The sequence below is a fragment of the Ascidia mentula genome, chromosome 4, assembly GCF_947561715.1.
Source record: "Ascidia mentula chromosome 4, kaAscMent1.1, whole genome shotgun sequence".
Lineage (NCBI taxonomy): Eukaryota > Metazoa > Chordata > Ascidiacea > Phlebobranchia > Ascidiidae > Ascidia > Ascidia mentula.
The window spans coordinates 2,481,428-2,497,255 of record NC_138569.1 but is presented as its reverse complement, the minus strand read 5'-3'; the positions used below and the strand labels follow the sequence as shown (position 1 = coordinate 2,497,255).

General features: G+C 39.1%; 3 protein-coding genes across 3 annotated transcripts; 1 reads left to right on the top strand and 2 right to left on the bottom strand.

Annotated features, from left to right (window-relative positions):
* Positions 1 to 60: 60 nt before the first annotated feature.
* Positions 61 to 2,609, bottom strand: LOC145898396 (uncharacterized). The gene is made up of 6 exons (XM_082986835.1): positions 2,163 to 2,609; positions 1,903 to 1,999; positions 1,545 to 1,794; positions 1,302 to 1,409; positions 1,084 to 1,260; positions 61 to 946 (listed from the first exon to the last, which is right to left on the bottom strand). Exons 1-6 carry the CDS (start codon positions 2,375 to 2,377, stop codon positions 282 to 284), a joined length of 1,512 nt encoding a protein of 503 aa, XP_082842961.1. The 5' UTR covers positions 2,378 to 2,609; the 3' UTR covers positions 61 to 281.
* A 986-nt stretch (positions 2,610 to 3,595) lies between these two features.
* Positions 3,596 to 8,866, bottom strand: LOC145898400 (legumain-like). The gene is made up of 12 exons (XM_082986842.1): positions 8,563 to 8,866; positions 8,282 to 8,379; positions 7,827 to 7,908; positions 6,992 to 7,153; positions 6,869 to 6,931; positions 6,136 to 6,324; positions 5,620 to 5,709; positions 5,470 to 5,547; positions 5,005 to 5,121; positions 4,616 to 4,786; positions 4,276 to 4,343; positions 3,596 to 4,109 (listed from the first exon to the last, which is right to left on the bottom strand). Exons 1-12 carry the CDS (start codon positions 8,728 to 8,730, stop codon positions 4,076 to 4,078), a joined length of 1,320 nt encoding a protein of 439 aa, XP_082842968.1. The 5' UTR covers positions 8,731 to 8,866; the 3' UTR covers positions 3,596 to 4,075.
* A 691-nt stretch (positions 8,867 to 9,557) lies between these two features.
* Positions 9,558 to 15,384, top strand: LOC145898381 (kinesin-like protein KIF6). The gene is made up of 18 exons (XM_082986821.1): positions 9,558 to 9,696; positions 9,885 to 9,997; positions 10,087 to 10,161; positions 10,223 to 10,265; positions 10,336 to 10,431; positions 10,487 to 10,605; positions 10,689 to 10,805; positions 10,929 to 11,060; positions 11,223 to 11,310; positions 11,381 to 11,524; positions 11,742 to 11,828; positions 11,898 to 12,001; positions 12,144 to 12,409; positions 12,712 to 12,921; positions 13,126 to 13,284; positions 13,355 to 13,487; positions 14,000 to 14,152; positions 14,559 to 15,384. Exons 1-18 carry the CDS (start codon positions 9,637 to 9,639, stop codon positions 14,983 to 14,985), a joined length of 2,526 nt encoding a protein of 841 aa, XP_082842947.1. The 5' UTR covers positions 9,558 to 9,636; the 3' UTR covers positions 14,986 to 15,384.
* Positions 15,385 to 15,828: the final 444 nt, after the last annotated feature.

Below are 15,828 nucleotides of genomic sequence, written 5' to 3'. Positions count from 1 at the left end.
CAACTGCTCAATGCTCACTAGTTGCCAGTGATTGGGATCACAAAAAACACACAAGGTACATGCAACATTTAGTTTTCACTTTACTGAAAAGCAGCGAGCAAGAAATAAAATAATCTGTACACACGAACTTATCGAATGACAACAACAGGAAAGCCGCAGGAGCGCAACGTTAAGAGCACCGTTAGATCTTTATACAGAGGACACATTGCACGTTTTACCCAGCCAAGAACACCGAACCCAGAAGCTACATTCCTCACCAACAATATCACGAAGGTTTCGTCTCACAGCACGAACGAGGCGAGCTGCGGAAATAGTTCAGTTGATGTTGGATCGTTCAAACACGACCCGTAAGTATCCAGCGTATCGCCAAACGAAAATTCCTCTCCAAGCGTTGTTGGAGTTTCAAGCATTGTCGATTGGGCAATTTTGCTCAAATCCACGGTTGGCTTTTGCGAGTCAAGGACGTTCGTCGGCTCCACGGCGCTGTGGTTAAGAAGAAAGTCTAGTTCTGCGTCTAAATTGTCGAAGTCCAAGAGACTGCTCGATTCCGAGCTGTCGTCGAACTGGAGTTCTGGTTCGGGTTTGATTTGGCACAACATGGGTGGCAAAATTTGCTCCGCAGGCTTTCCGTTGCCATCTTCGTTCATTCTCTGTGCGACAGACATTGTTTCATTGCTCGCTGACTTTTCGCAAAGGGCAGTTGGCTTTTGGTCGTCATCGGACAGGTTGGAATGCTGACGAATCAACTTTGTGGAACGCGTAGAACGGCTTAACTGAACTTGCACTGGTTTGTTGGCAAGATCGCTGACAGCTGAAGAGGTAAAGCGTCGAATGGTTGCGTTTCCTGACGGCTTGGAATAGTGATGGTCGATGCAAATAAGTTCCTTGATGGAATCCAATTGCTCTGATGTTACCACTTTGGTTACTTGTTGCTTAGATCCAATGCCTGGAGGAAAGATACCATTTTTTTTAATTGTTATTTTACTTAATTTCAATAATATTCAGACTCCATTGGTAACAGTTTAATACAAATAATGATTTCAGTCACTTGTTCTATCTCGAAAGTTAACAAATGATACTTACAGCTGTTTGCTGCAAAACTTCCGTTGATGGCTTTCGAATCAAGACCGGCATCAATTTGTTCGAGCAGACCAAGGATGTCTTTGCTTTCATTACTTTCGGTGCATGGAGAAGTGAAGTCAATACAGGCATTGCCACAATCGAGCGGATCGGCGTTGGTTTGACAGCATCCTGCTGCTGAGGATTAGGTCTACCTAAAACGTGTACCCTGGACACGGCGGGTTCAGGGGATGCACACTCGACTGAGGTAAGGCGGGGTTGCTTCATTCTGGACACACACTGAAAGTCAAATGCTTTTCGCTTCAGACTTCCCTGGCTCTCGTTTTCATCTGCCACAAACAAAAAGCACCAAGGTTTAAAAATGATTTTCATGTAAACATGCATTTAGGAAGGTGATGTTTCAAAAATTTGTGTTCTGAGAAACTGGTAAAGGTTGTAAATGGAAATTTTGGCACAAAAATTACCTGATGACTCATCTGGAGACAAAATACTTTCTGGAAGTTGTGACATGGTTTCATTTGCATTGCTCAATGTGTTTGCCACGGTTTCATCAAATTCAATTTTTATTTTCTCAACATCCAAGCGATTTTGGGAAACAGAGGGGGAGGATTGCTCGGAAGAAAGACCAAGGCGACTTTTCAATTCAGCATTTTCCCGTTCAAGGGCTTCGGCCCTTTCAAGCAACTTGATATTAACATCCAAAAGTTGCTTTGCCTGAAATAGTTGCATCATAGTTTACAAGTTGTATACAAAATCATGAACTTTTTGAGTCATACAAGTCAAAGCTTTTTGTAATGAAAAAAAAATAGTTTTTTTGCTAACCTGCTCTTGAACTTTATAAATGGTTTCTTCCAAACATTCCATTCTTACTTTTTTACGGTCTCTGGCAGTTTGCGCAGCCACTCGATTTTTTAATTTCCTGTAAACACAGATGTTTATTTGATTTTGTAAGATGATGGGATACAGCAAACCATGGTTTTGCATTAGGCTACATTGTTTTTACCTTGTTATTATGTTTGTCAAAACAAGCTATTCATTCCACTAACTTACAGTACATAACTATTAAGAAATAAAGCTATTACCTGCGCATAATTTTTTCTTCAGGTGTCAGGTGAGTAAGCCGTTTGCGTTTTCTTGGCCCTTGTCCATTGGATTCAAACAAGCCAACTGCATATTTTGGCAGACTGTGTGCTTGGCTGGTAACCGCAACTCTGCTGATTTTGCTAGAGTTTGGAATGGTTACCAGCCTGGAATCAGGCGAAATCACGATTGTCTGTGGCGTCGCGGTGGGTGCCATGTTTTTGCTCGGTTATCTGACAGAATTCTTACAATCTAACTAATAGCGGTTGTACTAATTCAACTACTCATCAAATAGCTTCGAAACTTGTGCACAAATTGTGCTAAGACTTATCTTCTTCCACTATGATTTGACTACATGCTTAGCTCCATTGTAAAACAGGTTTGTGGCGGCGGAAACTGCGAACACTGATGTGTCCTTGCCGAACTGCCACCGTGGAAGCTTCTGATTGGTCGAGCTACTCGAGCAGCGCTATTTCGAGACTGGTGAGAGGGTACGTCATGTGACATTTTTTCTGATGCAACACATCGAGAGAGGCACTCATCGGCATCACGAGGTTTAGGGAAATTACGTCGCGTTCGTCGAAAACAACAACAGCAGCACTTTCAACTTCCCAAAAGTGATGCAACTGTCTAAAAGTCTTAAATAAGTTTGTGATCAGCTGAACGTTTTGCAAATGCCCAACAAAAAGTAAACATATTTTCTGCCAAAAATATATGCAACAAAAAAAGATACAATTTTAGCTAATTTTCGACCTTTTTCCACAAAACAACACTTTTAGTAGAAACGATTTTTTGTGCTTTAGCACAAGAACATTACTGATTTTATTAGAAAATCAATTGTTACATTTTTGTGGTATTTTTTTGAGAAAAAGTTAAGCTAACATCAGCAGATACAGTTCATATCAACTACTTTTCTACAAAACCTAATTGCAACCATCTGCGACGTGGATTAACACACATAATCAGCAGACCAGCAGTGAGACCTCATTGGCCCCATTCTCCAAAAATGGTTTCACTAGGTCAGTTTAATAGAACAGAAACCAAGAAGTCATATATTCTATAATATCCATCTAAACTCATGTTTATGTAGTTTCACAGCTCTACTGCAGTTTGCCTAATTGTAAATTAATGAAATACATTTTGTTACCGGTACTTATTTTATCGAGAGAACTATATACAAGTTGTATTGTCATGACAATTGAAAGTGTGTCTGCACGAATGTTTGCAACCGAATAGCCTACAACTTGGATCTGTAATTTATCGTGTTTTCCAGCAGTCAAATTCATTTCCAGTTTTAATATTGACCAATATTACAAAAAAAAAACAAATAAAAAATGCAAATACTTGGTTCCCAGACAAACAATGTGCCTTTTTTGGACTTGTTTCTGGAAGGCCGAAAGACAAATGTTACTGCCACATAACTTAACGATAAACACCAAGTGAAGATATTGTTTTAATAACATAGCGATAAATCGAGACGAAAATTTGAAGACAGTCAAAACACATGGAACATTCGCGAACGTCAAACAAAGAAAATAGGTGACAAAAATTAGCTTCTGAAAAATTCAGCTCAAATGCTAAACAAATACATAAAAGACAACAAGTGCTTGCTACATGTTCAATTGTAAGTTTTAAAATAACACTGCTAAAAGCTTAAGCAACTTTTGCAAAGAATAGGATTAAACACAGAAGTGATCAAAATGCTGTTGATTGACTTCGTGGCAGATTTTCAGACAAGACAAACAAACACATCAGTGCCAGGCACGACTGCGCCAATTCGAATTGTGTCATAAAAAGGTTCATTGTGTGTTATTGTTACGAGACAAAGGGTGTGTACCAGAAGACAAAAATTGTTGTTAACCATTAAAAGGCAAGTGATGGGAGTGAAAGAATTAAGTGAATGTTGTGTATCAACTTATTTGCAGGTGCTCCGGATGGCGTTAAGAATTCTGCAAAGCAAAAAATATTGCATACGGTCGGCATAAACAACATAAAATTATAATGGTACAAGAAACGGTACAAGTACAAGAACAAATGTTCATGTGGTAAAAGATTCATGTAACGACAGCAGACATTAAACAGAACTGCTTAGGTGTAAATGAGTTTAATTCTTACGTGTTTACAGGTGTCCCTGAGTTGCAGAGATTCGCGAAAATGTACAACCGGCGGTAGGCGTACTCGTGCTGCAAAACATGATGTTATTAACAACCCGAAAACGAAACAGATTTATTAACAAACAAAACATGTAAGCTGTTTCAGCTGTAAACCATTCGTTAGTAAGTTTTATCTCGCCATTATATTCAAAATTGGTCAAATTTTAAACTTTTTAACTCAAATGCTTACATAGAAATCAAACTACAATTTTGTTTGGGTCAGCATAGGATAAAAATTAGTGTCAAATTTCTGTTATACTTTCACAGAAGGAAAATTGCATGATGTTAAAAATATTCCTTACGTCATCAAGCTCGTAACACATGGTGTCAAACATTTGAATCGCCTGTCTGTAGCACGTGATGTCCTCTTTTAGGGTTGGTTTGGCGTTAAGCGCCATGTTCAGAAATCCCCCATCGTTAGCCGCGACCTGGCGCGCTACAGTGTTGGTCGTCCAATCTATGCGACGGCGCATCTGAAAAAGAAATTATTGGAAAAATAAGTTTTTGTGATGAAATAGTTAGGTGGCTGCTGTATTTATATTAATTCGGACCATCATGTTAAAACCTTTTTACCTTTAAAGCTTGATTGCAATTTACATAACCTTGTATGTTCCGTTAAAGTACGATTGTGCATATTTTAAGAAAATAAAATTGATCAAAAATAGTTTAAAAAGAAGAGTTTTAGTCCCACCTCCATTTCTTTGCTCAGTTCTAGTTTAAGACTTCGCTTTAAAGCCGGACTCTTTGCTGCCTGAATTCGTTTTTCGAGAATGTGAATCTTGACGTCAGGGGATGGTACGTCATCGTACTGTGTACATAAAGATGAGTTTTGTTAAAACCATAGAAAGTTGAACAGAACAGGCTCAATTTTGAGTGAAAACTGGTAAAAGTATAGAAATGTTTTCCACGGAAATATTGTTTTCCATTAATAAGCAAAAAAATAGTCAAACTATATATGTATGAACCTTCTGTAAAGATTATGGAGAAGCGTTAAAAATAATTAGGTATAAATTTAACGGAGACAGTTTTAATTGCGTTTTCAGTTAAAAAAGGATTGGGCTAGCCATAGTGAAAGGTTATGGAGTAGCGTTAAAATACACCGATACCAATACGCAGTTTCGATTTGAGTTTTAAGTGTGAATAAACTTCAACTTACGATCGGTCTTAGCGGCATGAACGAACGAGAGCTGGTCTTTTCCCCCTGGAACAAACCGACCTTGTCCTTGCTCATCGACTGTAAAAAACCGTGAAATAACTTTTAAACCCACAGGGGTGAGAGGAAGGTTGGTGGTGGAAATTTTCTTACCAAATCGCCATACTGCATCACGTGACTCTGATTAGTTTCGCTTTTCACAATTTTGAACTGGGTTTCAAGCGACTCCTTTTTCAAGTTCTCCTAAAATGGCGTAAACATTAGTGGTTAAAACACATCAGACAACTGGAATCAAGTATAGAGGAATTGGGAATGTGGTATACTTGACTTGCTTGTCACAAAAGCAATGTTTTTGATAGAAATGCAGTTGAAATTACATCTTTGAAATTGACTATAGTCTTGTTGCGTACAACCAGCAGTTTAATAACTCATTGAATAAAACCACACAAATATTGTTTTTTTTTTGCTTCGAAATTGCGTAACAGCATCCTTGAATCTTAGTGTGTACATTGTGAATATCAAAATTGGATCATTGTCGTTTCTTGTCACGTGACCTTCAAATAAACACATTCAAAACATGGCCCACACCGCTCCTTTCACTTTAAGCGCAAATCTTTCCTCTTTTGGTGTGACTGCAAGTAACTCCAAGCTTTCCAACCAAATCCTTACCTGGTCGGAATCTTCAAGCCATGACACAGAATATCGATCTCCCAAATACGTTCCGCGTTTTTCGTCGTAATAACAAGCATAGGAAGATTCGTGTGTGTTGGCGGCTGTGGTCGCAAACACGTTGATGTCATCTGACAACGATCCGTCGAACATCGATCCGCTTTCGCAAGCTTCGACGTAAAACACGAGCTGCAAGCAAAACCAAATTCACGCTTGGGTTTAAAGAAAACAAAAGGAACGAACAGCGAGGAAGCGTTTTCTTAATTCTCTGCTGGCTTAAATTACGCGTCTGCCGGTTTTACAGGCGGAGATAAGGTGTCTGTAATTATCGTGTATTCCCGAGGTTCTCTAACGTCCCGAGGCGTCATTTAAAGTTTCCAATGGAGTCGCTTAACAAACAAAATAAAGAAAATTGGAGATTTTTTATAGGAAAATTGTGGCAAATAAATTGTTAATTCAGCCTCCTGCGACTGAAACTTATCAACATTGGAACAAACCGTCCCGATAGAATTACAATTGGTGCGTCGCAAGTGCCGTGAATTGTTAAAAGTATTTTAAAAGTTTGGGAACCACTGGTGTATCCTGTTTATTAAACCTAGACCCACTCTAGCAAATATAAACAACTGTAAGTTATTGGAAACATGCCCCATTAAATTCCTAGGAAGACCTGTTGATCTGGGAAATTGAGACCCTGTTAAATATTTAAACAAGCCAGAAACTTCGCAAAACTTACGCTGGAGTACATGTTGTTTGAGTGCATGGTCTTAATGGCGTTGTTGAAGTCGTCTTTCATCAGCTGCGGGACAACATTGTTGGTTTAAACATAAACTTGTAACCGCAGCCGAATACTTTATACCTCAGACGTTGGGAAAGCTATGAGGCCGGGAGCTCCGTGGTCAGCGAAGTAAACGAACACGTGATCGCCGGGACCGCTCTTGAGAACTTTTCCACTTCCTACTCCCGCCATCGCTGCTGAATTTCCAGTGAGGACATTCAGGAAATTTTCAGGGGTGACTGCCTGAGGCACGAGAAGCAATACAAGAATGGCTACACTGTTATTTCTTTAATTACGTGTTTCCACACTGGCCAATATAGGCTATACTTGACGATTGGAGGAAGTAATTTTTGTACATAGTTTGTTTCTGATGCAGCAAGACGTAATGTTAAATTACCCCAAAAGTTCTTTCGAAAACACAACTTTTTTATATCCGGATGAAGGTCCAAGTAACGGCCGAGTTGACGAACATAATACGAAAAAAATGCCAGAACTGCTTTTTGAGTTAATTTTTGTTTAAGTTAATATTTTTTCCCCGATTTTATCAAAAACTTTAGCGCGAACACCACCTATCCCTGAAGGCGCACAAACTTGCCAATGTCTGCTACACGTTATTTGCTATTTCCAACCGGCCAAAAAAATGTATGTACGTTTTTTGTCTTGTGACGATAATGGCTGTGACCAATTTCCGGGTCACGTGTGTTGCTTCATCTATACCATCGATATGAATAATGCAGAAGGAAATGATCCAATAAAGATCAGTGCAGTACATTGATTAGTTTGGTTTGAGTATGCAATGGTATATAAAAATCACATTCTCTCTGTAGGTTTTGCATTTATATTTTTAGAAAAAGGGCTTTTATATCCAATCATTGCTCCAACATCAACAGCAACTTGTTTAATTTACAAACATTACCTCTCCTGTGTAATCCTTTGGGACTCCTTTGTAAACATCTGGGCCATCAGGGTGGTTGATAATAATACCAGGTGTAGGATTTCTGCAAAAGGTCGACACAACCTTATGTCACACGGGATCATGTGATAGCATACAATGACTTCTATGAAGTAATAAAAAATCACATGATGGGTTTTGCATTTTACTGCTTTGCAAACAGCAGTAAATTGCCAGTAGAATAAGTCCCTTGCACAAAGTAGGGCCAATAAAAACAACAATGCCAAAAGTTGCTGCGTGCGGTCTTTGGGTTGTGCAATGGTGGTTTTCAGCTTTTACAACAGGATAATAAAACAGTTTCTACTCAATGCACTTTTATTATCAAGTCAACCAATGTTTCGTATGTTTTTTTTTAAACAGTTGCACTGTTTTCAAAGCGAGAGTGAAGCATGACATAAAAAAAAACACACGAAACTTACTGTTCATTGTTGGCAATGTCGTCATACATCATCACAATTATTTGCTCATCTGGTATTCCATGGCTGTGGAGAATTTGATAGGAATGGCAGACATCAGCCTACATTGCACATGTAACAAAAAAACAAATATTTTTTTCAGCAATTTCTGACACTTATAAAGTAATATTATTTCAAATTATTATTATGTATACACTGTAATATTTATTTGAAAGAAAACTGTGAAAAATGTTATTGCCATTAATTTAAATTGTGTTGGTTTAAAGATATTTCAAATCACATACCTGGTGTCTGTAGTTAAAGTAGGAGTTGGAACCTGCAACTAACACAGCCCAAATCTTTCCATCTTCAGATCCCTTGTGTGGCTGGTAGAACTTTTCGAATTCAAGAACAAAATTAGCACTGACAATGCCCACACAGATGAGCCCCGCAAAAAATGAAATCAGCTTCATTTTGAAACACAACTGTTTCCACAAACAAACTTATACCTTGGCAAGTCCTTTAATTATTTTACGCAGTACAACTTGTATTTGAAATCTCATTAAAAATATTACAGACACGACGTTGAAACAAACCACTTATTTAACAAAAAACAAAGTCTATTTCTAATTTAGTTGATTAATTCTGTCAACAAAACACATCTAACTCTTTCGTTATCAAACGAGCACTGAGCGTTTGAATCACGTTTTCACTTATTCTTTTTTTGTGTCGTTTGTGAGCTAAAGCAGAGCAGCATGTGACTTAGTGCACGTGACCAAATAAACTAAAAAAGGCTTCCGGATGTTTTTGCCGAGTCACACTCAATTTAAAATGATTTGAATGCGCAAGCTTTTCAGTAAACCACGAACAATAGAAAGAGTCCGGTTAACCCATTCAAGACCTCATTAACCTGCACAGGTTAGCCGAAACAAAGGAAACTTACTTTCAATCGTGGCGTGCTTTTGTTATACTTCCCCTTTTAGGCCTTTGTTTTTGTTTTGCAATAAAAACAAGTCACGTGTTACGTTACGCTTGATTTCTCAAGCAAAAAAGCTATTTCTGTCTTCGTCTACATAAGTCCTCAGAAAAACAAACAATTCATGGAACTTTTTCACAAACGCATTCAATTATTCATTATTGAAAGATATGTTTGTATGCCCTTAATGTGAAACGACAGTATGTTTTCGCTGCGAGGAAATGATGGAAGAACAGCTGGATTTAAATTCAGTTGCACCTCTTTAGCGCAGCAAGTGAGTAGATGTAATTTAATTTGCTGCTTGGCAGCATTGGACGCTGTTAACAGTAGAAATTGCCTTGTTGTTGTCATTCTTGTGTCAACATCCACAGTTGCTATCGTTATGTGAAATAAAAGGGGCAGCATGGTTAAGCAAACGATTCAAATTTTCTGCCGTGTAAAACCAACCAAATCCAAAACTGCGGTAAGTTATTTTTTTTTACCCTGAGGAAGTCTCGCCGGATGGCAGACGAAACGTCGGTTTTCAATAAACACTTTAGAAACTTAAATGCCAGAAGAACAATTCTTATTAATCAGTATGCCTGGCAGCAAAAAAAGCAGTATAAAAATATTCCTGCTTTTTCGGAATAAATTAATTTTGTTTTAATGTAGATCTATTCGATTGAAGAAGACGAGAATGTGACCAAGTCTAACATAGAGTTTGTTATTCCAAAAGACCTTGCTGATGGATTCATCAACAATAAACGTGAAACATACTCATTCTCGTGAGTAACATAGCCTAGATCTGTTAATTTGAGATAGCCTGTATACAGGACAGAAGTATTAATTTGCCTCTCATGCTTTGACTTCATAGATTTCAAAAAACATTTGATCAACAAGTGAAGCAGGATGATGTGTTCGAACATGTCGCTCAGGGGGTGGTTGACAAGTAAGCCAGTTTGCAACATTTCATTTATGCATTTATATATTACCTCTTGTTCAATCTGCAGTGTTCTGGCTGGCTACAATGGGACAATATTTGCTTATGGACAGGTGGGGTATCTCAATACTTGGACTTGTCATTTGTGATTTATTATTTAAATATCTTTCCATTTTTGTGTAGACTGGAAGTGGAAAAACCTATACAATTACTGGTGGTGTTGAAAAATATGCAGACAGGGGCATAATTCCCAGAGCATTATCATATATATATTCCATGGTATGCTTTTATAATATTAGAAAAATGTTAACGATATTTACAAAGTTTTTTACAGTATGAAGAGGATAAGGAAAACATCCACACAACAGAAATATCCTATCTTGAAATATACAATGAAAATGGGTATGATTTGTTGGATCCTAGACATGAAGCTACTAAACTGGAAGATCTGCCGTAAGTGTCATCTTAATGACGTTCATTTACTTTGGTTGTGAGCTATTGTGATAAAATAGTAAATAATTTTACTTTGGTTGTAGGAAAGTTGTGCTGATGGAAGATCCTGACCAAAATATCCACCTCAAAAATTTGTCAGTTCTTCCAGCACAAAATGAGGAGGAGGCTCTGAATTTGCTCTTTCTGGGAGACACAAATAGGTAAATAATAAAGCTCTGCAACTGTTTTTTTAAGGAGAGCTGCAGCCCAATATTATGACTCTTATTGCACATTTTTTATGTTGCTGCCACAGTATTTACAACCAAGAGTTGAAACAATTTCAGAATGATTGCTGAAACTCCAATGAATCAGGCTTCGACCCGCTCACATTGCATTTTCACCATTCATGTAACCAGTCGTGCTCCTGGCTCTGCAACTATTAGAAGATCCAAACTTCATCTTGTTGATTTAGCTGGGTAAGAAACAAACGTACATACCATGGCACATTAAAAGCCAATTTGAGTCAAACTCATATGTTTTTCAAAAACAGCAATTACAATATTTTTCGGAAATTTTGCTACTGTTGCACACCCTTCTTCCATTCAAGTTGTTTTTAGAAACATTATTATTGTTTTCAGATCTGAACGTGTCTCCAAGAGCCAAGTTGGTGGGCAGCTTTTGACAGAGGCCAAGTACATCAACCTCTCATTGCACTATTTGGAACAGGTTTAAAACGCAGACATTCGAAAGTTGTGTGTAAACATCATTCGATCATAAACACAACGTTGTTCAACAGGTGATAGTGGCACTTAGTGAGAAGAAACGTCAACACATTCCTTACAGAAACTCCATGATGACGTCAGTACTTAGAGACAGCTTGGGGGGCAACTGCATGACAACAATGATCGCAACAGTTGCTGTTGACAAGCGAAATCTCGATGTTAGTATGAAGCTACTGATTGTTTTCCGTTGATTTTAATCGCCAGATTTGCATAAAACTATGAAATTTTATGCATGTTATTTAGGCTTACACCTAGACTTGCTTAATTCCGTTCCACTTTGAAAATAAATTTGTACATGTTTGGTGCTTTGTTTTCGTATCTTTATTTAACGCCAATGGTTTTTCGCATCTTGATCGAGTTTTGTTGAATACGCAGGAATCTATTTCGACATGTAGATTTGCTCAACGTGTGGCGTTGATCAAAAACGAAGCGACCTTGAACGAAGAACTCGACCCGAAACTGGCAAGTCCTAAAAACCGAAACCTATCCCACTTGCAATGAATGCCGTGTTTTTAAACACGTTTTGTGCAGATGATTATGCGCCTGAAGAAAGAAGTCCAATCCCTGAAAGACGAACTGGCGATGGTGACCGGAGAGGAACGAGCAGACGAACTTACACAAGAGGAAATCGACAGGTAGAGTGATGATCTTATCGGATAGGGCTGAACTTCACAATCTGCATTTGATAAGATGCGATCACATAGCATATAAAATACATGAACTTATGCAGAGTCTTCTGTCCAACTTGTGTGATCGTCCAACCGCTTGTTTTCGCAGACTCAATGAACTACTCCAGGCCTACCTCGATGACCCAGACTTGGAAGCCTCGCTGGAAGTCGGCGGTGACATGCGCAAAATACAATACAGCTATCGTTTTCTCAAGCTCAAAGCGCTAGATGGCGGAACCACCAAGAAGGGGGAGTCCCCAAAGCGGGAATCTGAGGAGGAACAGAGGGAGAGCGCGCGACACCAGGGGCCAAATTTGAGTCCGGCTGAGATCCAGCGCTTGAGAGAGATTCTACAGCAGCGTGATAATGAGATAAGTGAGTGGTGAATGTCAGGGCCGTTTCCCTTTGCATGTGGAATGCGTTCAACGGTCCGTATCTTCGCATCATAAGAGACGACTATAACGAAAATTTGTGGCAAGAAGTTTGCACATGTTTTATCAGTTCACAATACCTTGAGTGAAAGTGTAAATATGTGGCTGAATAAAACTATTTATCAAAACATCAACATAACGTTGCCATCTTTCTTGATAACTTAACTATTTAATTAAAATCGCCGAGGCGTACACCAGTACACATGTATGAACCTTCCAATGTTTGAGTTAAATTTTTTTCCACAGGCATTTTGGTTTCAATGCTGAAAAAGGAACGGAAACGGGTTCTTGATGCAGAAAATCGATCCATTATGAACGGGCAAGCAGAAAACAACCCACCTGTTGTGACGTCACATTCGCGAACAATCGTATCTGCCGAGAAAACTTATTCTAAAGGAGATTATACCTCTACAAATGATGACGATGACGTGTCCAAGCAACGGAGCAGATTGAAAGGTTTGCCCAAAACAATCTGGCAGAAATTTTTCCCGCTGGAAGGACTCTTATATAGATATCTTATATAGAAGTTAAGTTTCAATTGACCACAAGCAGTTATTTCTGTTTTGTGCCTTTGCTTATGACCCAAAAACTATTAAACCTCATTCTTCAAACTTGTTTCTCGTTGGCATATGACGTATTTTAATCATATTGTTGTAACAGAAGTTGAAATGTCCGCTGGCCGCCAGGAGGCGTTCGAAATCTTCAAGCGCGACCACCCGAGCATGAGTCACGTGGTCGAACAAAAGGATCTTCTCAAACGAAGGTACGCCGAAGCCAAGTCTCTCGGACAGGAAGTAAATTCGGCTCGGAACGACATCAGTGAGTTTTGTGTAAAACTGATGTTGTGACCGGAATTGTGAAGCGGAATTTTTTGTCTTTTCTTTTCAAGATCACCAAAAAGGTTCGCTTGAGAGGTTGCGTCGCCAGATGGCGGTGCAGAGCACGGTAAACGGTGACGATTCGTTCGAGGAACACGAGCGCGAGCAACTCATTATTCAGGAAATGGAGGCTGCCAAGTCAAAGTAAATGAAAACATATTCTTTTTCTTGTGCTTGGTCTACTGCGTTAAAAATCGGACCACTTACCGCATAAATTCAAATTTGTACCGCAACGTTTTTTAACGTTTCGTTTGTCAGTTGCAGAAAAATAAAACTTGCTGCCTTAGAACCAGCAAATTTTATGCATATACACTAAACTCTACATAAGGCCACTATACACCTTTATATACATATGCCTTATATATACATATAACTGATCAAAAAACAATAAACTACACCGGATCGGTGAACCAAAATAAACACATCGTTAAAAGAGCTGTCTGAAAGATTGACTAAAAACGTTTTGCTCAGCAACTTATATATATATAAATTATGTATGTTATCTTCTGTAATATCTATAGAACGATTAATCTTTGGGCTATTTAGCTGACAAGGCCGTCCTCTGTCACAAAGCTGCACTGATGAGGCTTTATAGGTGGAAATAGGGCCCTGTCGGCAGCTCACTTAACGTTATTACCTGTGTTCGGTTGTTGCAGATACAAACAGGCGTTCACCCGCCTCAAGGCCATGAAAGCTGAGATTGATCACTTGCACCACCTGCTGGACAAATCACGCGTCCAAATTCAACATGAGTTTGACACTTGGTGGCAGACGCAAGCCTCCAACCGGTCGACCAACCCAAGAATGAGGTGAGTGATCCCGCACTATGTTTGGCAATCTCTTGTTCGTGCATGGAAACCTTATCTTTTGCTTGTAGCTAGTTGTGTGATTTCCTATGTTGCAGGGTTTTTCAAACTTTTTCTTCTGGGACCCCAAAATTATAAAACAAATTTCTATGCGACTCCTGGTGAATATCTAACAGTCTATATTATACTGTATTGTTTCTACAAAGACGACGAGTTCTACTATCCCAAAATTACATTTGACTCATAAATTACAACCCCTTATTTTGAGCAGCACTTTATGCATGTATATCTCCTGACATTTCTGTTGCATGGTTACAAGGAATTTATCTTGCCTTTATCAAAAACAGTCGTCACCTTGACTTGTAGTATAAAGTTATTGATGTTTATATGCTACACTATTTATGTTTAGCCGACTCAGTTCTGCAGTATCAGGAAAATCACCACATCAGGCCTGGAGCACACCCCCTGTCTCACCAGCAAAACAACCTTCGTTACCAAGCAGCAGAAACGACGATATAACTCCACCCGGTCCACTCTCACCTCGTGAATCTTCGCTGTCGCGCGGCCGAAATGCGCTCACCGACTTGCGGCGGAATCACAACAGTGACTCTGATCTACGTCACTTGGGCTCGCGTAAACCGATGAGGGACCAAGTTGAAGTTGCAGCCAGGTTTGCGCGTCCTCCATCCGGGTCACGACCTGTTGCTCCGAGGTCATCTAGCGGCGGAAATGTGGTCGGTAAAATACCGCTGACGGGCGACAAGGAGACTGACGATGACATAATGGCCTTTGTTAAAGCGAGGGAAAGCCTCATGAAACGCAAGCAGAAAACTTGATGAAAAAACATTGCGAAAACTGTTAGTTCTTTTATGTTTAGTGCTTAAAATACGACACTGTGCGCTGAGATCCATCCTTCAAAAATACTTATCTTTCACGTTATGCCGAATGACGATTTTAATGTGATTGCATATCACAACTGTTTGGTGAACGAAGCCACCACATTTGATGATGTTTTAGCATCTTAGGGTGAATTCTGCAGCTGACTGGCACCAAAACATATTGTTTGTTTTTTTTACTTTGAAAACTGTAACCGCCCACAGACGTACAAGAAATAAAAACTGTATCCAAAAATGATCTAATCAAAGTGCAAATTGTTGATAGATGTTAAGGAATGATTCATTCATGCATATGAGGTTAATCCAAATGGGTCAGTATTTAATTTTACACACGTTAACGTTTGTAGGTTCGTTTTGTTACATAACAATCTAAATTATTCCGGACAATGTACGATTGTTTTATGTCAATGTAATGATACGAAAAAATAATTTCATGTGGTGGTTTTATATAAAATAGCAACAAAGCCATGTCGTCGAAATCGCGGGAAAATATCAAGATAAAATGTCCGGAAGCGTACGGAGCCGAGGTGGTAAAGTGTATTACACAAATGCGCGACCAACATTTGAGACTTACCACCGAAATTGGGACTTTAGAGGGAGATAAGCGTCGTTTGCAAACAGATATTAGAAACCTTACAGACCGTTTGGCCAAGGTCAACCACAATCTTGCAGTCAAAACCCAGTTCCGTTCGCAACTGAGCAAGACCATTCAAGAAACTGAACACGCCTATTCCAAACTGGTAGAAAGTTCCGAAAGCTTGTGCAAGTCAGTTAAGGAGACCA

Coding starts and splice junctions, on each gene's coding strand:
- LOC145898381 (XM_082986821.1), top strand. CDS start 9,637: ATGGTTAAGCAAACGATTCAAATTTTCTGCCGTGTAAAACCAACCAAA. Junction 10,432..10,486: donor TATCATATATATATTCCATG/GTATGCTTTTAT, acceptor AGTTTTTTACAG/TATGAAGAGGATAAGGAAAA. Junction 12,002..12,143: donor ACACAAGAGGAAATCGACAG/GTAGAGTGATGA, acceptor TTGTTTTCGCAG/ACTCAATGAACTACTCCAGG.
- LOC145898400 (XM_082986842.1), bottom strand. CDS start 8,730: ATGAAGCTGATTTCATTTTTTGCGGGGCTCATCTGTGTGGGCATTGTC. Junction 7,154..7,826: donor CAAAGGATTACACAGGAGAG/GTAATGTTTGTA, acceptor CTCGTGCCTCAG/GCAGTCACCCCTGAAAATTT. Junction 5,548..5,619: donor TGATGCAGTATGGCGATTTG/GTAAGAAAATTT, acceptor GGTTTTTTACAG/TCGATGAGCAAGGACAAGGT.
- LOC145898396 (XM_082986835.1), bottom strand. CDS start 2,377: ATGGCACCCACCGCGACGCCACAGACAATCGTGATTTCGCCTGATTCC. Junction 2,000..2,162: donor GAAGAAAAAATTATGCGCAG/GTAATAGCTTTA, acceptor CTGTGTTTACAG/GAAATTAAAAAATCGAGTGG. Junction 1,795..1,902: donor TTTATAAAGTTCAAGAGCAG/GTTAGCAAAAAA, acceptor CAACTATTTCAG/GCAAAGCAACTTTTGGATGT.